General features: G+C 46.7%; 1 protein-coding gene across 1 annotated transcript; it reads left to right on the top strand.

The window, feature by feature from the left end:
• Positions 1-1,735: 1,735 nt before the first annotated feature.
• On the top strand, positions 1,736-2,531 carry LOC109734390 (uncharacterized). Its single transcript, XM_020293597.3, has one exon. It carries the CDS (start codon positions 1,884-1,886, stop codon positions 2,292-2,294), a length of 411 nt encoding a protein of 136 aa, XP_020149186.1. The 5' UTR covers positions 1,736-1,883; the 3' UTR covers positions 2,295-2,531.
• The last annotated feature ends 16,889 nt before the right edge of the window (positions 2,532-19,420 follow it).

Here is a 19,420-nt window from a genome sequence, read left to right as displayed (position 1 = left end):
AACCTCAATGTCGCCTTCAAGAAGGGGAACAACGCCCGAAGCGCCGCCGACGAGGTGGCCGCCTCCGCCGGCCAAGGGGTTACCCTGATTCAGACCTCCCCACACCAAATCCACGCAGCCAACAGCCGGATCCGGCCGGACCAGACGAGGAAGACGCTGATGCAAGCGACCGGGCGCTATCTTCAGATCTGGCGAAGCGGGTCGCGGGGTTCCTGCCGCCCGACACCCAGGTCCACCGCCGCCTCGCCACCCACGCAGCCGAGGGGAGGCGGCCACAGCTCCAGCGAAGGTCGCCTGCCGCCGGGACGGCGCCGCCCACACCACCAGGCCGCCGCTGGAACCCTAGGCCCGTTCCCGAGAGAGAACCGCGGACGAAGACCTCGGCGCCACCCTCATCGACGACCGCGCGGGCTTGCCGGCGGATGCCTCCGGCGGCCGCAAGGGAAGATGCGAAGGGGAGGGGGTGGCGGCGGACGAGATCTGTCGCCCCCCGAGTCGCCCCTGGGGGACGACGCGAGGGGGGGGAGGGGGGGGGGGGGGGGGGGGTGGTCCTAGCACCAAAATCTTGTACGGTTATGGTGCGTACAGTACGTTCTAACACGTCGAATGCTACGTGCGTACACAGAGAACAGCTAGCACACGCGTTGTCTGCATTAATCGATCGCGTGCGGTAGACGTTTCACATGTAGCCAGCCGACGTATGTCGATCACTGGCACACGGCCGAGGCAGACCGTTGAGACATGCATGCACGTTGCTTCTCGGCAAGTTGGGTGGGGATAATGGACGTGTCCTACCACGTTAACCGAGGCAGAGATCATCTGAACTGACGACAGATGTGGTGTGTACGTACGTCAATGTGCAAGGAATTTCTTACTAGTACCATACATGTCCCACGTTTTAGAATTAGTACCACACCTGATCCTCAAAAAAAAGAAAAAGAATTAGTACCATACCTGTCATGTCAAACCTTAATTACATGCACACGAAACACGCTCGCACACACGTGCACGCACGCACCACGTTCCTGGATGTTTACAAGGAAGCATGAGTGAATGAATGCACGCTGTATTTTGAGCGAGCGCGTGGCGCACGGGGAAAATTCCGCAAGACATACAAGTAAACAAGCCCACGACCTCGTATCCATACCCGGCCTGGAGTAGACGACCCCGACCGACCAAAAAAAGTAAGCCGAATCTGGTAAGGTTGGACCGTTTATACATACAGTATACTAGTCTGGTTCGCGATGCCTATTCTCGTTCGACGGGCGCGAGACCACGTCTCCTTGGTGAGACTTGACCCGGCGCACATACGTTTCCCCGGTGCGGCGACCAGCGGCATCACCATCTGGTCGACACCGCAGCGCATCCAACATACGCCGTGTCTCTCTTCCGGCATCCCGCCGGCGCCTTCTCAGCGCCTTCCCTTTTTGGGAGCACGAACCAGCACCGTGGGCCAAGATTCCTCCGTCCGTGCACGAAGCCGGCGCGAAAGCACGTACGTAGGCGTCAATCCAAGCGCGTCCCGGCTCCCTGGTGAGTGGTGAGCAAGGAAGGAAGCGAGGGATGGAGACGGTCACCGATGGCGACGCGCTCCTCAAGGGTGACTCCTGGCCTCGCAGACGTCTGCCCCGACGTGGAGCGCACGTGACCGGCGGCCAACCGCCTGGCTGCTAGCCCCTCGTACGTCGATTTTCACTTTCCCGTCCAGGCCGTATATATAAAGCCGCACGCACCCAACCCAAACCCAACAGCATCACAAGTTCGCAACAACAGGAACAAACAGCCACCTTCGCCGATCATACATTTCCCGGCCGCAGTCTACACCTTCTCGCCGGTTGGCTTGGCTGATCAGTAGTCGATCCATCACAGCTCGGCGGACCTCCATGACGAAGCACCAGAGAGCACCGGCGGACCAGCTCGTGTCCCTCTCCCTCTCGCTCTCCCTCGGCGCCGTCGCCGACCGCAACAGCAAGAGGACGCGCCGCGCCGCCGCCGCCGGTGGGGAGTTCATGTGCAAGACGTGCGACCGCTCCTTCCCGACGTTCCAGGCGCTCGGCGGGCACCGGACCAGCCATCTCCACGGCCGCCACGGGCTCGCGCTCGCTCTCGCCGGGACCGGGCCGGAGCCCAGGAAGGCCACGGACCAGAAGCAGGGGCACCAGTGCCACGTCTGCGGGCAAGGGTTCGAGATGGGCCAGGCGCTCGGCGGCCACATGCGCCGGCACCGGGAGCAGGAGGCCGCCGCCACCGCGGTGGCGCAGGCGCCGCCCGTTCTTCTCGAGCTGTTCGTCTAGATTGATGAATATTTTGTTAACTTTAGTTCTAGTACAGAGTTCTTGATCGACCCGTGTAGTGCACGTACGCGATTTGTTTGTACGTTCCTACACGCAGACACACTCGTAGCTAGTAATTGATCATTGGTTCATTCATTCGTGTACTCTTGTGCACGTATTCGGTGACTTGCTCATTCATTCATTCGTATCGAGATTATATATACACGTTAACTGATTTGCTCATCTCTTTTGTTCCAACTAGCCCGGTGTCCCAAGTCCCATTTTAACGGGGAGGAACCAGTGTGATGACTTTTGTTTACAAATATCTTCAAATATATATTCTTTTTGTTCCATGTTTCTTTTCACTTTATTGATTGGCTTTTAGTATCTTGTGCTGACTGGGATGCCACTGTTGTAAAACCGTTGTCGCATCAATGTCGTATGCACTTAGTGGGGGCGAGAAAGCAAATCCTGATACTTCGAGATTCCTTCTTCTCTTACAGGATACTTTTTTGCATGCTAATACGCGTTTCATTTATATCATAATGATCATAGTATAAGTCATATACATACCAACCTGACAACATTGAAAAAGACAGCAGAAAACTAGTTTTTACACAAAGAACACCAGCCAAGAAAGAAAATTACAATCAAGACCAAAGAAACCTTTGAGCTTGACACCAACACCCATCACCTGCCTCTCGCACCAGAAACCAATAGCTCCCACCAAAGGAAAACATGACGGATCACCTCCTCGCCCGAGCTCGACGCGTCTCCATTGCTGATATGTAGCTTTGGCGAAACCATTACCGTTGAACGAATCAGACCGAGGCAACAACCCAGACACGTCATCGAACTCTAGATCTGGTACCCCCGCACGATTAAGACATCTGAGGTGGAAACCGCACCTGTCATCCACAAACCATGAACTCATCACACGATCCACCATCTTCTAGATGTCATCGATGCAGACAACAATCTGCATCCGCTCCTGGACTACCTCCCAAGCTCCGCGTCGGCGCTGGAGCAAACACCGCTTCAACGACGTAGCCCGAGGACGAAGGTCCACCACGTGGATGCCGCCGCCACACCATCCTTACTTGAACAGACTGGTTTCCAGATCCAGCCCCAACCATTGGACTGGTCGCCTCATCAGAGAAGGATTTGAAGAATCTTTATTCCTCGCCGTCATCGCCCTCGTCGAAGCCAAGATGAGAACAACCTAAAAACCTAGACTACGATGGCCTAAAATTATCCACACGCGTGGTTCCGGTGACCCCCCTCACCACCAATGACCGAGGTCGTTGGTGGAGGGGAGTCGCTGGAGGACGGCGGCGGAGGAGCTCTCCTAGCGGCAGCCACTAGAGAGATCGCTTCTTTCGTCAGGTAGAAGAGAGAACGCTTTGCCTCCTGATAGTCTTCGACAAGGGAGCATAGGCCCCTCTACCGAGTACAAGCAATGAAGGCTAGACTTAGGATTTTCTTCCCGGAGCTCGATGCTTGGTACTCAAAGAGCACCACCAAAAACTAAGCCCACAGAGTTGCCACCGTCCACTTGCGGAAGAAGTCTTGCTCCAGTGTCCCTGTTGTCACCAAAATTTCAGACCAGGATGAAACCGACACATTGGGGAGTTATTGGGAAGCTAGATGTACATTCGCTAATATGTAGCGGACAATAGATACTCATTAGAGTTCATCACTTGCATTGGCGGGAAGCGAAAGGTAGACTGCGTGTGGGACCACATGGCCACATCACATGTGCCACCTCCAATGGCCTCTTTGGCCAAGTTGTCACAACCTCCGACTCAATAGGTCACATCACCGTCGGTATCTGTGCCGAAGGGATCACAAAGAACAACACATGTACATCGTAGAGGATGCCGGTTCTCAACGGATCATGCCGCCATCCACTCCTCCGCTGCACCTCGAGGTGATCACTTGCGGAAAATACGGCGACTCCCGTGGCTTTTGATTTGCACATGGTCGTCCCTCCACCATGGCTGCCATGGCTTGACGTTGGCCGTTGGACGCCCTGCAGAACGCCATCAGAGTCACCCTGGAGTCCCGAATGGCCGCCGCCGTTGGCCGGATCCAGATCGTGCGGGATTTAGTTGACATATTTATCTTACTACTCAGTTGCCCGGGTTCTAGTCGCACATATACCGCTCACGTGAACTAACATTATAGATTCAACCCCGCCGTTAGATCAAGAGAAATGAACGGTCTGAAGGGTAACGCAGCAGAAAACAAAAAATTTCCGACCTACGCATCAGCCCAGGACCACTATGGAGACTGCATACATGGTTTGATCTTTTTCGTTACCGACTCGTAGCGCAGCGGGAAGTAGAGTCGATGACGATCGGCGGTGCAGATCCCCGCAGCTAGGATTTACAACCTCCCAACCGCGAGGATGTATACCCTCATCTGCTCCTCAGACAACCCTCCGGGAGGCGGTCGAACAGCCCCCCGAACGGTGTCGCGGACAGCCCTTCGGGAGGACCTTCGAAACTCGAACGGTCACTCGGACAGCCCTTCGGGAGGACCTTCGAAACTCGGACGGTCACACGGACAGCCCTTCGGGAGGCACTCACGAACTAAGACCGAAACTACGATCTCTCTACAGATTTGCACACATACGGTGTCATCTATCCGGCAGGGCTTCGCCATCCAGAACTAGTTCCTGCCGGAACCCAGACAGCCTTACGGCTCTATGAAACTCTTTTCGTGGGAGGGAGAGAAGAAGCCAGATAATGCATGGCATGTGTATGAGAGCAAGGGATGAGTGTGGAGGGCTGCCCCTCCACCTCTATTTATAGGAAATCCCAATGGGGTAGGGTAGTTTCACAAAAAACCCAAAATGCACATGAATGAAGTCCTTCCACAAGGACCTAGGAGTGAAACCAAGGAACAAGAGGGTCCCCAAGGGGGGATACCCCATGTGGCCGGCCACACCCCCATGAGGGGCCCAAAAAATGGCTCCTATCCATCCATGTCATCCCCAAGATCTTTTGGAGCAAAGCCCAAAAGGTGGCTTTCCATAAAGTAACCATAAAGCTAATTTTCACTATTCACGACGACATTTTTTAGCGTCTGATCGAACTGAAAATATTTATGTGGGCTAAGAACATTTCCAGTACCCACTAAAATGATTTTCAACGCGTTCCGAAACAATTCCGGTTTTAGTGATTTTCATCTGCGAAACGCATCAGAAGTGGCTCCGGCAGCTCCGGAACATTTCCGGTTTTTATCTCAGAAAATTCCAAAAAGCTTCCAGAATGATTCTGGCATCCTCCAAGAATTATCAGGCATGTGCCGAAACCAATTTGACTTAATGGTGTATCCCGAAACAACTTTTCGGTATCATCGAAACTTATCCAATGACCTCTCTCTGCGGTACGATTCCGCTGTCCGAAACTTTTCGGTGTCCGAAAGTTTTTCGGTGATTTTCTCTCAGACTCCCTGTCTAGTATTCAGCAGATAGATGACCCTTAAGCGTGTGACCCTATAGGTTCGGTGAAGTATAGACATGACCCGGAACCCCTTCCGATCAATGATCAACATCGGAGCCGTGGACACCCATATTGACCCCTATACCCACACGAATAAATATTTGAGTGAACCTCCAGTTGCCGTGTGCTATTCCTGTTGCTTCGCGATATGTTACAAATACCCGAGGTGAGACATGTTGGCATTCCCGTGGATCAACAACTTGTCCACTATGCTAGTTACCTCGTTACCGGTTTTGTTCTCTTTTCTCGTTTCGTGTTCCGGCATCCCCATGATCAAATCACAAAGTGTCTGGCCAGACGATGATGGACACCGTAACACCGAGAGGGCCCGAGTATATCTCTCCATCGTCGGAGGAGCAAATCCCAATCTCGAGCTATCAAGTCACTTAACATACTTTCCCATGAACCCGTAAGCCGCCGTAATAGCCATCCAGTTACGGATGACGTTTAACAAACCCCAAAGTTCATGAAGCAAGCATGAAGAAACTCGATACTCTCATGGTCTAAGGAATTATGCAAACATTAACTATCTCTATGTTATAAACCATTAACTTGTGATGAATGTATCTCATAGCATAACATCAATTCGGGTCGATTCAACACAAATGTCCTTCCTGACATTGTGCCCTCAAAATTGCTTGGCATAGACATGCCCATGATTGGGAAAACATAATCATCATGCAACACTTGAGCTAGTCTTAGAGGCCAGACTAGGAATACATTTTACCGTTTATTATTCCACACGTGCATATGGGTTCTCCCCAGAGCCTTTATGGATATACGGGCTCGGGAACCACAACAGTTATAGCATGGAACATAAACATAATTATGAACAGGGAGATAATCAATAACATTTATTATTGCCTCTAGGGCATATCTCCTACAGACTCCCACTTGCACTAGAGACAATAATCTAGCTTATGCTAATGCACTTCACACCTGTGGCACACCGGTGTAAATATGCTTCGCTTGTGGTATAGCCTGATGTCCAACGGATCTGACGACTTCAGTTCCGTGTGTATCTTTGCATGTCCTCGCGTTTTCACGTTTTCACAAAATTCATATTTTGTGTGGACTTGGCTTTGTATGTATGTGAATCACAGGTCGAACCTGGATTCCTCAGACTAAATTATGGAGCAACTACCTGCAGTAGTGTCCCATTGTCAAAAGCCATCTTGGAACTATATTAAGTTCATGAATGAACTATATGATTCAACATCTTCTTTGTCGCTTCTAAAGCGTCAACATACTTAGCCCTTGTTATAGAATTCACCACAGTAACTAGTTTGAACAAATTCCAACTAACTGTGCCACCACATTGTGTGTTACACAAAACCCTTAATTTAAATCGAAAATCGCATGGAGAAAAGATGAAGACTCTATCGATGTAACATTTTACAACGAACTCTTCATGATCTCTGCTTGCGAGAGAACCATGTCATCAGTACTTACTCTAGTACTCTGTGACATCTTTCACTGTTGTCCCATGATCAGTAATTTGATCACTTTGGTATCCATACTCGCAACACCTTGGGAGTATCGGACATATCTGGTTGTTTTACATACCATGGAATACATGATTAATCCAAACACAAAAGTGTGTGGAATCTGCATCATGTATTTTACTCATCAGTGTTTTGGGACACCGAGTCTTGCAAAAACTCTTTCCATGTGACTTTGGCAAGAATCACTCCTTGGCGTTTTAAATGCTAAAAGGTTTTAGCATCTTGTCAATATGTATTCATTGCTTAGCCCCATTAGGTAAATCTATCTCCATAGATCATCATGCCTAATATTGAGGCTATTTAGCCTAAGAACTTCATCTAAAAACTATTTTCAAATGAAGTCCTAATTTGTGTCAAGAAATTTATTTCCAATTACCAATGTGCCAAGCACATAAGGTTTTTAGAAATATTAGTACGCTCCCACTTACTTTCTTGAATTACAAGCATCTTCGTTACCCATTGATGAAGTCAAAACCCCTTTGACCATTTCATCAAAACCCGAAGATTCCAACTCCATTTTGCTCTCTTCTGTCCATTGCTGGAACTCTGAAGTTTGCATACCTACTAGCATCCTCTGGATCGACAAATTACTTTGGACTGTATCATATACAAGTCCTAGCTTTCATTTCCATCAGATGGAAATCCTTTTATCATCCATGTTTCATATCTCATGATTGAAATATGTATTAATTGCTAGTTCAACCCGAACCGACTTTAAGCATCGCTACGATGAAAACAACCTCATCGTAGTCAACTCTTGAACTTGTTATTTCAACAAGTCGAGCTTTATGGATAAAACATTTTATCCGTATCAGTTTTAAGTTCCATAAATATTCGTTAGACTCTAAGTCTTCCGAAAGGTGTATCAAGGTTTTAATCTTGAATCACTTATATGGAAACTAACTCGGGTTGTGTTGGCATTTAGCCAATTCCAGAGTCAGGGCCCATCAACGCTTCCTTGTGTATCGTAGGCATAATGTTGTCTAACAACAATATCTCATTTGCGCACCTGAGAGGTTTGCACGAGCCTTGCCTACGTGGTTCAGCTGCAAGTTCGACCGAAGTTCATACATTTTATTGTAGAGACTTCCGTATCAGTCGCAGTAGGAAACTCTGGAATTACTTCCAAGGTCTCTTTCCTTTGATCTGATGACGTAGATACTGTTTATCTCATCGAGTTGCACTATTCTCCCACTCACCTTTTTGAAAGAACCATTCTCTTTAAAAGCACACCGTTTCACGGCAAAACTATTTGCCTCGGTATAGTGAGGGAGGAATACCCAACATTTTGGTATAACCTACAAAGTAGCACTTGTCTATTTTGGAATAGGTTTGTAACCTTTTACACAAGCCCCATATTCCAAATGTTAAGAAAAGATATAACATGGTTGGGCGTACCATACCATGGCTTCATTTCAACAGACCCGATGTAGCTCTTTTCAGTGTAAAAGCCGCAGTCTCTAAAGCATCACTTTAAAAGGGATAATGGCAAATTTATTTATGTCATCTTTGACCTTACCATGTCATAAATGGTTTGATTACATCTCCACGGACTTTCCACTTGCAGTGGTGTTCCGGGAGGTGCAAGTTTATGAAACCCCTTTCACAACTCATCAGACATTCGCTAAACGTGTAACTCAAATATTCCTTTGTGCAATCAAATTGCAGAAACATAATTTTCTTGTTATAATAACTTCTACTTCATTTTTGAGAACCTTTCGAATGATTTCAAAAGATCCAGACTTACGTCTCATCAAGTAAATATCCATATATCTACTTGAGTCATTTCTGAAGATAAATAAATCCACCACTAACAACACTTATCGGACTACACACATCAAATGTATGATCACTAATAAGTTTGTTGTTCGTTCCTTATGGCCTGTGAACGGTATTTTAGTCACTTCACTTTTCGGAGGAAAGTTGCAAGTGTCAGATGATTCAAAATCAAGAAGACTTCAAAATCCATCATAATGGAATTTTCCATGCGGTTTCTCCAATGTGACCAAATGTAGTGCCACACTTGTGTGGTATTCTTTTAGTCTTGCAACATTTAGCGTCAGTGTTATGGATGTATCATATTACCATCAATATTCATAACATACATGTCATCTTGGATGGAAGCATGGCCCTTCATGTTATTCATAATACTTAACAACAATTGTTGTTTTTATGAACAACTCTTTTGCAACAAACATTGTGCAATGGGCTAGAGTGTATGAAACTCTAAAATGAATTATGAAAGTAAACCCAGAGGTATTGTATTATTATCAATATTCATAACATACATCTCATTCATAATGAAAGTATGGCCCTTGTGTTATTCATAACATCGAACATAAAAAGTTCTCTTATGAACAACCTTCTTGCAAGATACCTTATGCAATGGGATAGAGTTTGTAAAACTCTAAATGAATTATGAAAATAAATACAGACGGCAATACACCGATGGAAGGTATAGTAACATTTACTATGTTCCCTGTGTATACCTTAACCTCATTTCTAGCTAGTCTTTCAGGCCATAGTAGTTCTTACATCGAGTTGCAACAGAATGCAATCGAGCGGGCAATTTTGTGATGAACTCACAATACCCAAGAATTAGTGATTAACATGTTTAACCATAATTCGCAAGAACTATATCTTTGACCAGCCTTCTATACATCAAAAACATGTATGACATTCATACATGAGCTGGATATTCCAGTCTTCTTTCCTTTTGCCTTTATACTTCTAACAGTTTAACTTTTAGTATTTCTCCTACTCTCAGAAGAAGCACCCAACTTAAGAGTGGCATTAGCCCCGGACTTCCTAGGCGTGTAAGTCATACTAACACCCTTTGGACACTTCCTTTCTCTTTAAGTTGTTGTTTTATTCACCTTTGATTATATGACAGGCGTTCTTCTGGATCCCTTTCCCAACAGTCAAATGCATAGTAAACACTTTTACTAATACTTGCAAACAAACATTGCTTTGTTTGTATCTGAAAATAATTTTCAGTTCCATGAATATCATATAACTATCCCAACTTTCGAAGTTTGGGTTTCATGGAAGCAACAATATTCCACTTGACCGTAACAGAATTCTAGCTTTTGGATCGAAGGACGAGAGTCACATGATCCATAACATTAGCGGGAGGATACGGAAAGCATGCGATAGGACAAAGTCCTTCTCGGCACTTTTGAGGACAATCCTCATATTACGGTACCAATCGTAAAGTTTTAACAAGATATTTAACAGCTATTCAATTTTAACAGGGAAGGTGGAAACGCGAGCCATTATTCTACAACTATTTTGCATATAACACTTAGACAATGTTCATAATTAATTGCACTAATAATTAAACATGTTAATTCAACAGTGCGCTCCCACTCAATTCAATATCTCTCAAAATTGATTGTGAGTGATACAAGACCCACATTTCAATTGTTCACCATTGGTGTAACACCACTGATGACGAAAAATTTCAACCGGTAGGCCAACTTGCCAATCACATCTCTACGTGACTCTTGTTCATCTTTCGATGCGTGTGTTCCGAGCTCATGACGGTCATGCCTGAACGTCAAGCAACCAAGTGATCTCGCTGCGAGGTCTCAACTCACCCGCCTCACACTTCTCTAATCGTTCGTACCCGTGTGACACGGCGCACCCCGAAAAGATAGGTGCCGTGACGGTGCTACACTTGGGAGAACACTAACTACTTGGTATTTTAAGTGAGAGATCACCCTAATAAAAGCGACTACCGCACAATCAAGAAGGGTGCATCATAAGGGATAAACATCTCAGGCAATTCATAATAGCATGATATGGTATAGCCCTTTTTGACGGAGAAGTCTTTCATTTCTTCGTCTTCGGCATTCGCGTCGGTGTTCACCTTCGCGAAGATTGCCACCACCTTGTCGATGCACCAGATAATATTGCTATCTCTATAGCTAACAAAATAATGCATTACAACAAGGTTGACACGTAGGTTATTAAAGTGCAATCATATGGCTCCAACCATCATGCCGAATCATGACACGCAGGTCATGTTAATCAAATTACATCATATAGTCATCTCATACATAATCGAATTAGTATGAGCACTGCTATACCACATCATATGCACATCCTGCAAAACCAAGTTAGACGCCTCTAATCGGTTTAAGCAAAATTTATTTTACGTGGCTTCTAAGGTTTTGACTTAAACCGCAGCGACCAACGTTTTATCATCAAGTATGATTATTCAAGTTGCTAGATTAACATCTCGGGGTGTATGAAACACGGGATAATTAAATCTCGAGCCCCATACTAAACTTCGTCATACGCATGACCCCCGTGCAGATCATATCTGCAATGCCCTTTCATCTGCGAATTTCATCTTTCTTTTGACTACGGCAGAACCCAAAGAACTGATAGCACTGCCATGATCAATCAGGATCACGGATTGCCAGAACTTTGTCAAATTCCACCATGCTGTCTCGAGATTGAGCAAACGCAAATTATAGGGAAGCAACAAGAACCTCGGGTAACAGATTTCATCTGTCACCCGCATAAATAATTTTCAGCAATAGATCTCATCTACTACCTAATTATATTATGCAATACCCATACATCTCCATGTATTCTAGATCGAAACCTGCATCTACGCATAGCACGGCTCTTGATGCCACTGAAGGGGAACGCGACAGAAAACAAAAAATTTCCGACCTACGCACCAGCCCAGGACCACTATGGAGACTACATACATGGTTTGATCTTTTTCGTTACCGACTCGTAGCGCAGCGGGAAGTAGAGTCGATGACGATCGGCGGTGCAGATCCCCGCAGCTAGGATTTACAACCTCCCAATCGCGAGGATGTATACCCTCATCTGCTCCTCAGACAGCCCTCCGGGAGGCAGTCGAACAGCCCCCGGACGGTGTCGCGGACAGCCCTTCGGGAGGACCTTCGAAACACGAATGGTCACTCGGACAGCCCTTCGGGAGGACCTTCGAAACTCGGACGGTCACATGGACAGCCCTTCGGGAGGCACTCACGAACTAAGACCGAAACTACGATCTCTCTACAGAGTTGCACACATACGGTGTCATCTATCCGAAAGGGCTTCGCCATCCCGAACAAGTTCCTGCCGGAACCCAGACAGCCTTACGGCTCTACGAAACTCTTTTCGTGGGAGGGAGAGAAGAAGCCAGATAATGCATGGCATGTGTATGAGAGCAAGGGATGAGTGTGGAGGGCTTCCCCTCCACCTCTATTTATAGGAAATCCCAAGGGGGTAGGGTAGTTTCACAAAAAACCCAAAATGCACATGAATGAAGTCCTTCCACAAGGACCTAGGAGTGAAACCAATCAACAAGAGGGTCCCCAAGGGTGGATACCCCATGTGGCCGGCCACACCCCCATGAGGGGCCCGAAAAATGGCTCCTATCCATCCATGTCATCCCCAAGATCTTTTGGAGCAAAGCCCCAAAAGGTGGCTTTCCATAAAGTAACCATAAAGCTAATTTTCACTATTCACGACGACATTTTTCAGCATCTGATCGAACTGAAAATATTTATGTGGGCTAAGAACATTTCCAGTACCCACTAAAATGATTTTCAACGCGTTCCGAAACAATTCCGGTTTTAGTGATTTTCATCTGCGAAACGCATCTGAAGTGGCTACGGCAGCTCCGGAACATTTCCGGTTTTTATCTCAGAAAATTCCAAAAAGCTTCCAGAATGATTCTGGCATCCTCCAAGAATTATCAGGCACGTGCCGAAACCAATTTGACTTAATGGTGTATCCCGAAACAACTTTTCGGTATCATAGAAACTTATCCGATGACCTCTCTCTGCGGTACGATTCCACTGTCCGAAACTTTTCGGTGTCCGAAACTTTTTCGGTGATTTTCTCTCTGACTCCCTGTCTAGTATTCAGCAGATAGATGACCCTTAAGCGTGTGACCCTATAGGTTCGGTGAAGTATATACATGACCCGGAACCCCTTCCGATCAATGATCAACATCGGAGCCGTGGACACCCATATTGACCACTATACCCACACGTATAAATATTCGAGTGAACCTCCAGTTGCCGTGTGCTATTCCTGTTGGTTCGCGATATGTTACAAATACCCGAGGTGAGACATGTTGGCATTCCCGTGGATCAACAACTTGTCCACTATGCTAGTTACCTCGTTACCGGTATTGTTCTCTTTTCACGTTATCGTGTTCCGGCATCCCCGTGATCAAATCACAAAGTGTCTGGCCAGACGATGATGGATACCGTAACACCGAGAGGGCCCAGAGATATCTCTCCATCGTCGGAGGAGCAAATCCCAATCTTGAGCTATCAAGTTACTTGACACACTTTTCCATGAAGCCGTAAGCCGCCGTAATAGCCACCCATTTACGGATGACGTTTAACAAACCCCAAAGTTCATGAAGCAAGCATGAAGAAACTCGATACTCTCATGGTCTAAGGAATCATGCAAACGTTAACCATCTCTGTGTTATGTACCAATAAACTTGTGACGAATGAATCTCATAGCATAACATCAATCCGGGTCGATTCAACACAAATGTTCTCTTAACATTGTGCCCTCAAAGTTGCTGGCATAGACATGCCCATGACCAGGAAAACAGAATCATCATGCAACACTTGAGCTAGTCTTAGAGGCCAGACTAGGAATACTTCTTACCGTTTATTATTCCACACGTGCAATTGAGTCTTCCTCCGAGCCTCGTGGATATTGCAGACTCGAGAATCATTGCAGTTATAGCATGGAACATAAACATAATTATGAACTCGGAGATAAATAATATCATTTATTATTGCCTCTAGGGCATATCTCCTACAGACTCCCACTTGCACTAGAGTCAATAATCTAGCTTATGCTAATGCACTTCACACCTGTGGCACACCGGTGTAAATATGCTTTGCTTGTGGTATAGCCTGATGTCCAACGGATCTGACGACTTCAGTTCCGTGTGCATCTTTTCATGTCCTCGCGTTTTCACGTTTTCACAAAATTCATATTTTGTGTGGACTTGGCTTTGTATGTATGTGAATCACAGGTCGAACCTGGATTCCTCAGACTGAGTTATGGAGCAACTACCTGCAGTAGTGTCCCATTGTCAAAAGCCATCTTGGAACTATACTAAGTTCATGAATGAACTATATGATTCAACATCTTCTTTGTCGCTTCTAAAGCGTCAACATACTTAGCCCTTGTTATAGAATTCGCCACGGTAACTAGTTTGAACAAATTCCAACTAACTGTGCCACCACATTGTGTGTTACACAAAACCCTTCGGAAGGGCCCGTCTCGAAGCATGTTTTTGTCGACATCCTTGAAGTGGACCAACAACCTTGTACCAACATGACTAGCATCCTTGCCAAGTTTCGTAGCTTTTTGACGTTGTAAGGAATTTCTAGGGCTTTCGTGTCGATAAATCATATAATACTTACGGTTTTTTTCTGCGCTCGAGGGTGGGCTGCCATGCATGCATGCGCGTCGTTGGGCTGTGTAAAGAAGCCCACCCGTTGGACCGAGCGGTGTCCGCCGCTGTTGCATGCGCCCGAGTGAGCCTACATTGCATGCGGTTGCATGCATGCGCCCGCTTCAGCCTACGTTGCTTGCGTGCACATACGCGAAGGAGCACGTGCCGCAGAGCTGTCCCCGCTTGACCCGACCGACGACACATAGGGCAGCACTTAAACTTCGCATTTAGATTCACACTACAGTTTCCCACGCGTGTACACTCCCGATGCCGCGGTGGGTGGAAAACTTGTTCACATTTGACCCCATTACTGCCACGGTGGCTATTTAAGCCACCTATCATGTTCCTCTTCCTATCACACCCTTCATCCATCTCCCATACTCTCCCTCCTGCATTTTGCGTCTGCCCTTCTTCTTCTTCACCACAAACAGCCCCAAGAACCAGCCCGCCGCAGCCATGCAGTACACCGGGCCAACCTACCGCTTCCCCCCCCCCCACCGTGCCGGAGATGCTCTACCCCGTGGGGGTGTACGTCGAGAGCACCCTTCGCATGTGGGCAATGTCAAGGTGGAGGGGCGCAAGGGGGGTCACTTACTTCTTCCTTCGGGCCGGCTACGGGCACCTCCCCCGGGGATCTCCAAGGATGTACCGAGTCGAGGAGGTCATCCACAACGGGGTTGTGGTTGCTATCCTTGCCCACTTCACCAACCCCTTCGACGCGTTCTACCTCCTTGGCCGCATGTTCTCGTGTGGCTGCGAGTTCATAGCTTTCACCACCCATAACATCTTCACGGACTACGACAACGTCTTCCCCACCGAGGAGCGCATGCACACTCTGCCGTACCCCATCAACAACACCGCGGATGAGCAGTGAAGGGTGCCCGGAGGAGGAGCGAGGAGGAGCCTGGTGGAGAAGCGACGGCCATCTATCAATCAATCAATCTATCTATCTATCTATCTTTTTAGCTAAAAATCTAGTATCTATCTATATTTGTCTTGGTGTTATTTAAGTTGTAAGCGTACTATATATGTCATGTTGTGGGCTTTGGTTGGCCCGAATTATCTATATTTATTATACAAAGTTTTACAGTGGTTGGGCTTTTTTGGAACCGTTTTAATCTATGGCATTTTAGTCATAGGAAAAAAATTGTCTCAAAAAAAAGTCATAGGAAAAAAACGATCACGCGCCGCCCCTCTCATCCAATGCAGAACCGCCGCCGCCAGGGTTCTCTCCTCTTCCATCACCATTACACAACCGCAGGCATCTCCTCCCTCTCCTACATTCCAAATCCACGGCAGCCATCTCCTCCTTCTCGTCGCCGCAACTTTGCTCGTCTCCTCTTCCACATCCACATCCACCCCACCCCCTCTCGATGGAGCAGGAGATCGAGTAGATCGCCGGCGACGAGCAGCGCAAGATGGCCAGGTTGACCGAGATCCTTTCTTGGTTTGACAAGACACTGGAAATGTGTTGGACGGCGATGGCCACCATGAAGCAAATGTCGAAGAGAGAAAAGAAGAAGCTTTGCCCCCCGTCCTCACAACCGATCCACAAGATCGAGATCCTCCTCTGGGTGATGGAGCAGGCCGATTCGTCCAGCCCGTGGGTCAGGCGGAGGTGGTGGGCGTTCAGATCCAGGGTAGAGCATCCACTGGATCAGGAAGCCACCATGCACGAGGTCCCGTTGCAGATTGTGCAGCCTCCAACTGAGTCACCGGAGACTTCGAAGCGTAAGAGGAGGAGGACAGTGGTGGCAACCTCGCTGCCCCGCCGTTCACCACGCTTCCCCCGCCGCTCCCCTCGTCTGAACATCGGCGGTACCATTTTTTAGAGTAAGCTTCCCCACTCCTAATCTTCCTACTGCTCGTGCTTACAGTTCTGGTGTTAGTGATTATGATGTATATGAACCCTAGGCTAAATTTGTACTATTGTAGTGGTAGAATTTGATGTTCACCTGCACTTCTACTCCAAAAATTTTTTATTTGTCTTTCTATTATTAAGTGCTTGATACTATATTTGAACCTTTTTTGAGTTGTTGATTGCTTTTTGGTAGAGCTACCAGCTCTTATGGAGATGCTCATGTTGTATGTCTTGTTCTCCATGATTTGTACTAGCATTCTGTGTAATTAGATGCCATGACAAGCCATGTAGCATATTTATTTATTGCCTCCAACATGCCATCATTTTACTCTGTGCATCTCAGCAAGTATAAATCTGTCAGCTATAAATCTCAACATGCCATCATTTATTTATTGCGAATTTGCTTGATGGTTCCCACTAAACTACAAACCCCCCTTTTGTTTTAAGAGTAAGCCACTGACATCCGGGTCCCACGACAGTCACACACACACAAACGCTCCCAGCCATGTGGCCCCTGGCACACCTGGTCATCGTCGATGGCCAGCCAACCTCAGTGTGCCTCTACCAATAATAGCAACCCTTTCTATTATAAAACTATGCAACTTTGCTTGAAGGTTCCCACTAAAAATATAACTCCTATGGCCATGCTTCCTAAAAATTATTTGCATTATGTTGTCAATACTTTCATGCCATGCCTTTTGTTGCTATGACAAGTTTATGTTGCATGGTAAAATCTTGCTCTAAAGTGGTCATGCTAATATAATTGTTTGATGTTAAAAGTAAGTTGCAACTTAATTGTGAGCTTGGTTTTGTTTGCTTGTTGTAACCATCATGTCAACACTACTAGTCATTATAACTGTTTCAGCATAACTGTAATTTTTCTAAGTCCTAATCTGTAACAGCAACTTTGCCATTCGTGTTTCGCAGGAAAAAAACCGGAGTTCACAAGGCTGGAGACCTGGAGTTGTGAGGCTAGGAGGCTGATGGCGCTGCTACTGGCTGGTCCTTCTTCTTCCAGCTTTTGTTCCTCCTTTTCTCTCTACTCGTTGGATTCCTGGGCTACATCCCTATGTGCTGTTAATGTATTAAGTTGATCCTTTGAATTTGTAGCATTAGGTTTAATGTGGAAGTACCTTAATCTGTACAAAAGAGATGGTTCTATGACTGATAATTTCTAGGTGTATGTTTAAATTCAGTATTTAGGGATTTTTTTTTAATTGTTTGGATTGCTTACCACATGTGTCACGTGGTCAATATTTATGGATTATTAAGATATGAAAACAATAATTCAATTGCTTATGTAAATGTGTACAACATAATTTTCAAGATAAATTGAAACATGACATGTGCACATGCAATTTGCCAACAAGTCCAGTTGTAGTATAAAAAGACAGCATGTGCGCGTATCCAACCGTGCCTCCTACGATTTTGTTCCATGCTTTTGTTGCCACATGTCTTTGGAAGTAAAAAAATAAGGCGATTTTCTCATAATAAACCGTTTTGGAGAGAAATTTGCAACCAACCAAAAATATCTACTGCGTGCAACTTGGCCCCCATGGGGAGATTGGATCAACTCCTAGATTATAGGGTGAGGCCATCGTGATCGTGAGAGAAGAATTCGTTTTTTCAAGGGAAGGTAGGAATTTTGTGTGGTTACAAAATGGAATGCGCCCCTTTGAGAGGGACAAAAATGGACCTTATTGTAATTAAGGAAATTTTTATTTAACAGAAACCTTGATATTTTCAAGCCATTATAAAAATAACTAAATTGTTTTGGCAAAAAAAACTTGATTATGGGTTAGTTCGTTTTGTGGACACGTACGTGTAGTGGTGCATGCTATGCGCCCAGGTAGCTCTAGGTGAATGCAGTGTATCATGCTGGCTAGGGGTACACAAGGTAGTAACCTCGTGAATCAGGGTGAAAGTCTTGTGCTAATTCTATTTTGTGGTGTGCGACATACTCCCTCCATCAGAAAATGATTGTCATCAAAATGGATAAAAAGAGATGTATCTAGAACTAAAATACGTCTACATACATCCTCTTTTATCCATTTTGATGACAAGTATTTCCGGACGAAGGGAGTATGAGTCTACCAGGGGGGAATGCTTGGCTTGGGGGCCGGCGTAAGTGGTGTGGGTCTAGTGCGTAAGTGGTGCGCCACGTGAGTCTAGACGGCAGGGGTGCATGGTTTGGATCTAGCTACCTTGAGGTAACGCGGCCGGTTTGCGCACTGAGTGCGGGCCCGTCCCTTCGTTTTCATCGGTGCTTTCTCTCGGGTCAACGGAGAACAATCCAAACGCGCATGCTAGGTCCCGGCCTTCCTTGGGTCCCGCATGCCATATTCGGGACATTTGCCGCATTTCTAGGGTAGTATCATCGGGAATTCACAATCTATACCGCGGCCACATGAAATCATAGCAGAGAATGGGGTAACAATCACATGCTAAGCTCTTTGGTCCATATATATGGGCCATGTGCCACCAAAGAGAAGGGCCGCCTCAGAGCCATTGTCCATTGAGAGGAAACGTGTCTGGCCTATGAATGGTGTGTGGGGCCTGCCCCTTCATCTGCTTCAGAACTCTGTGCCGCAAGATGTGGACCCTAGCAACCAAGGCCCGTCCCGTGCGCCGCACGCCAACTGGACGCACACCATGCATGCACGCGTGGCCAAGTAGACACCCACCGGTCAACCTTGACAATGTACACAAGACGCATGCGCACTCATTAGCCATCTAGCCCCCAGCCATGCACACCTAGCCAGTTACACTCAAACCGTGCACCGTTTGCCAGGTTCACCCACACCATCCAT

Source organism: Aegilops tauschii, chromosome 5, assembly GCF_002575655.3.
Source record: "Aegilops tauschii subsp. strangulata cultivar AL8/78 chromosome 5, Aet v6.0, whole genome shotgun sequence".
Classification (NCBI taxonomy): domain Eukaryota; kingdom Viridiplantae; phylum Streptophyta; class Magnoliopsida; order Poales; family Poaceae; genus Aegilops; species Aegilops tauschii.
The sequence above is the reverse complement of the archived record's forward strand: the minus strand, read 5'-3'. Positions and strand labels throughout refer to the sequence as shown.

Bases quoted from the DNA above. Each gene is read 5' to 3' on its own strand.
- LOC109734390 (XM_020293597.3), top strand. From the start codon at position 1,884: ATGACGAAGCACCAGAGAGCACCGGCGGACCAGCTCGTGTCCCTCTCC.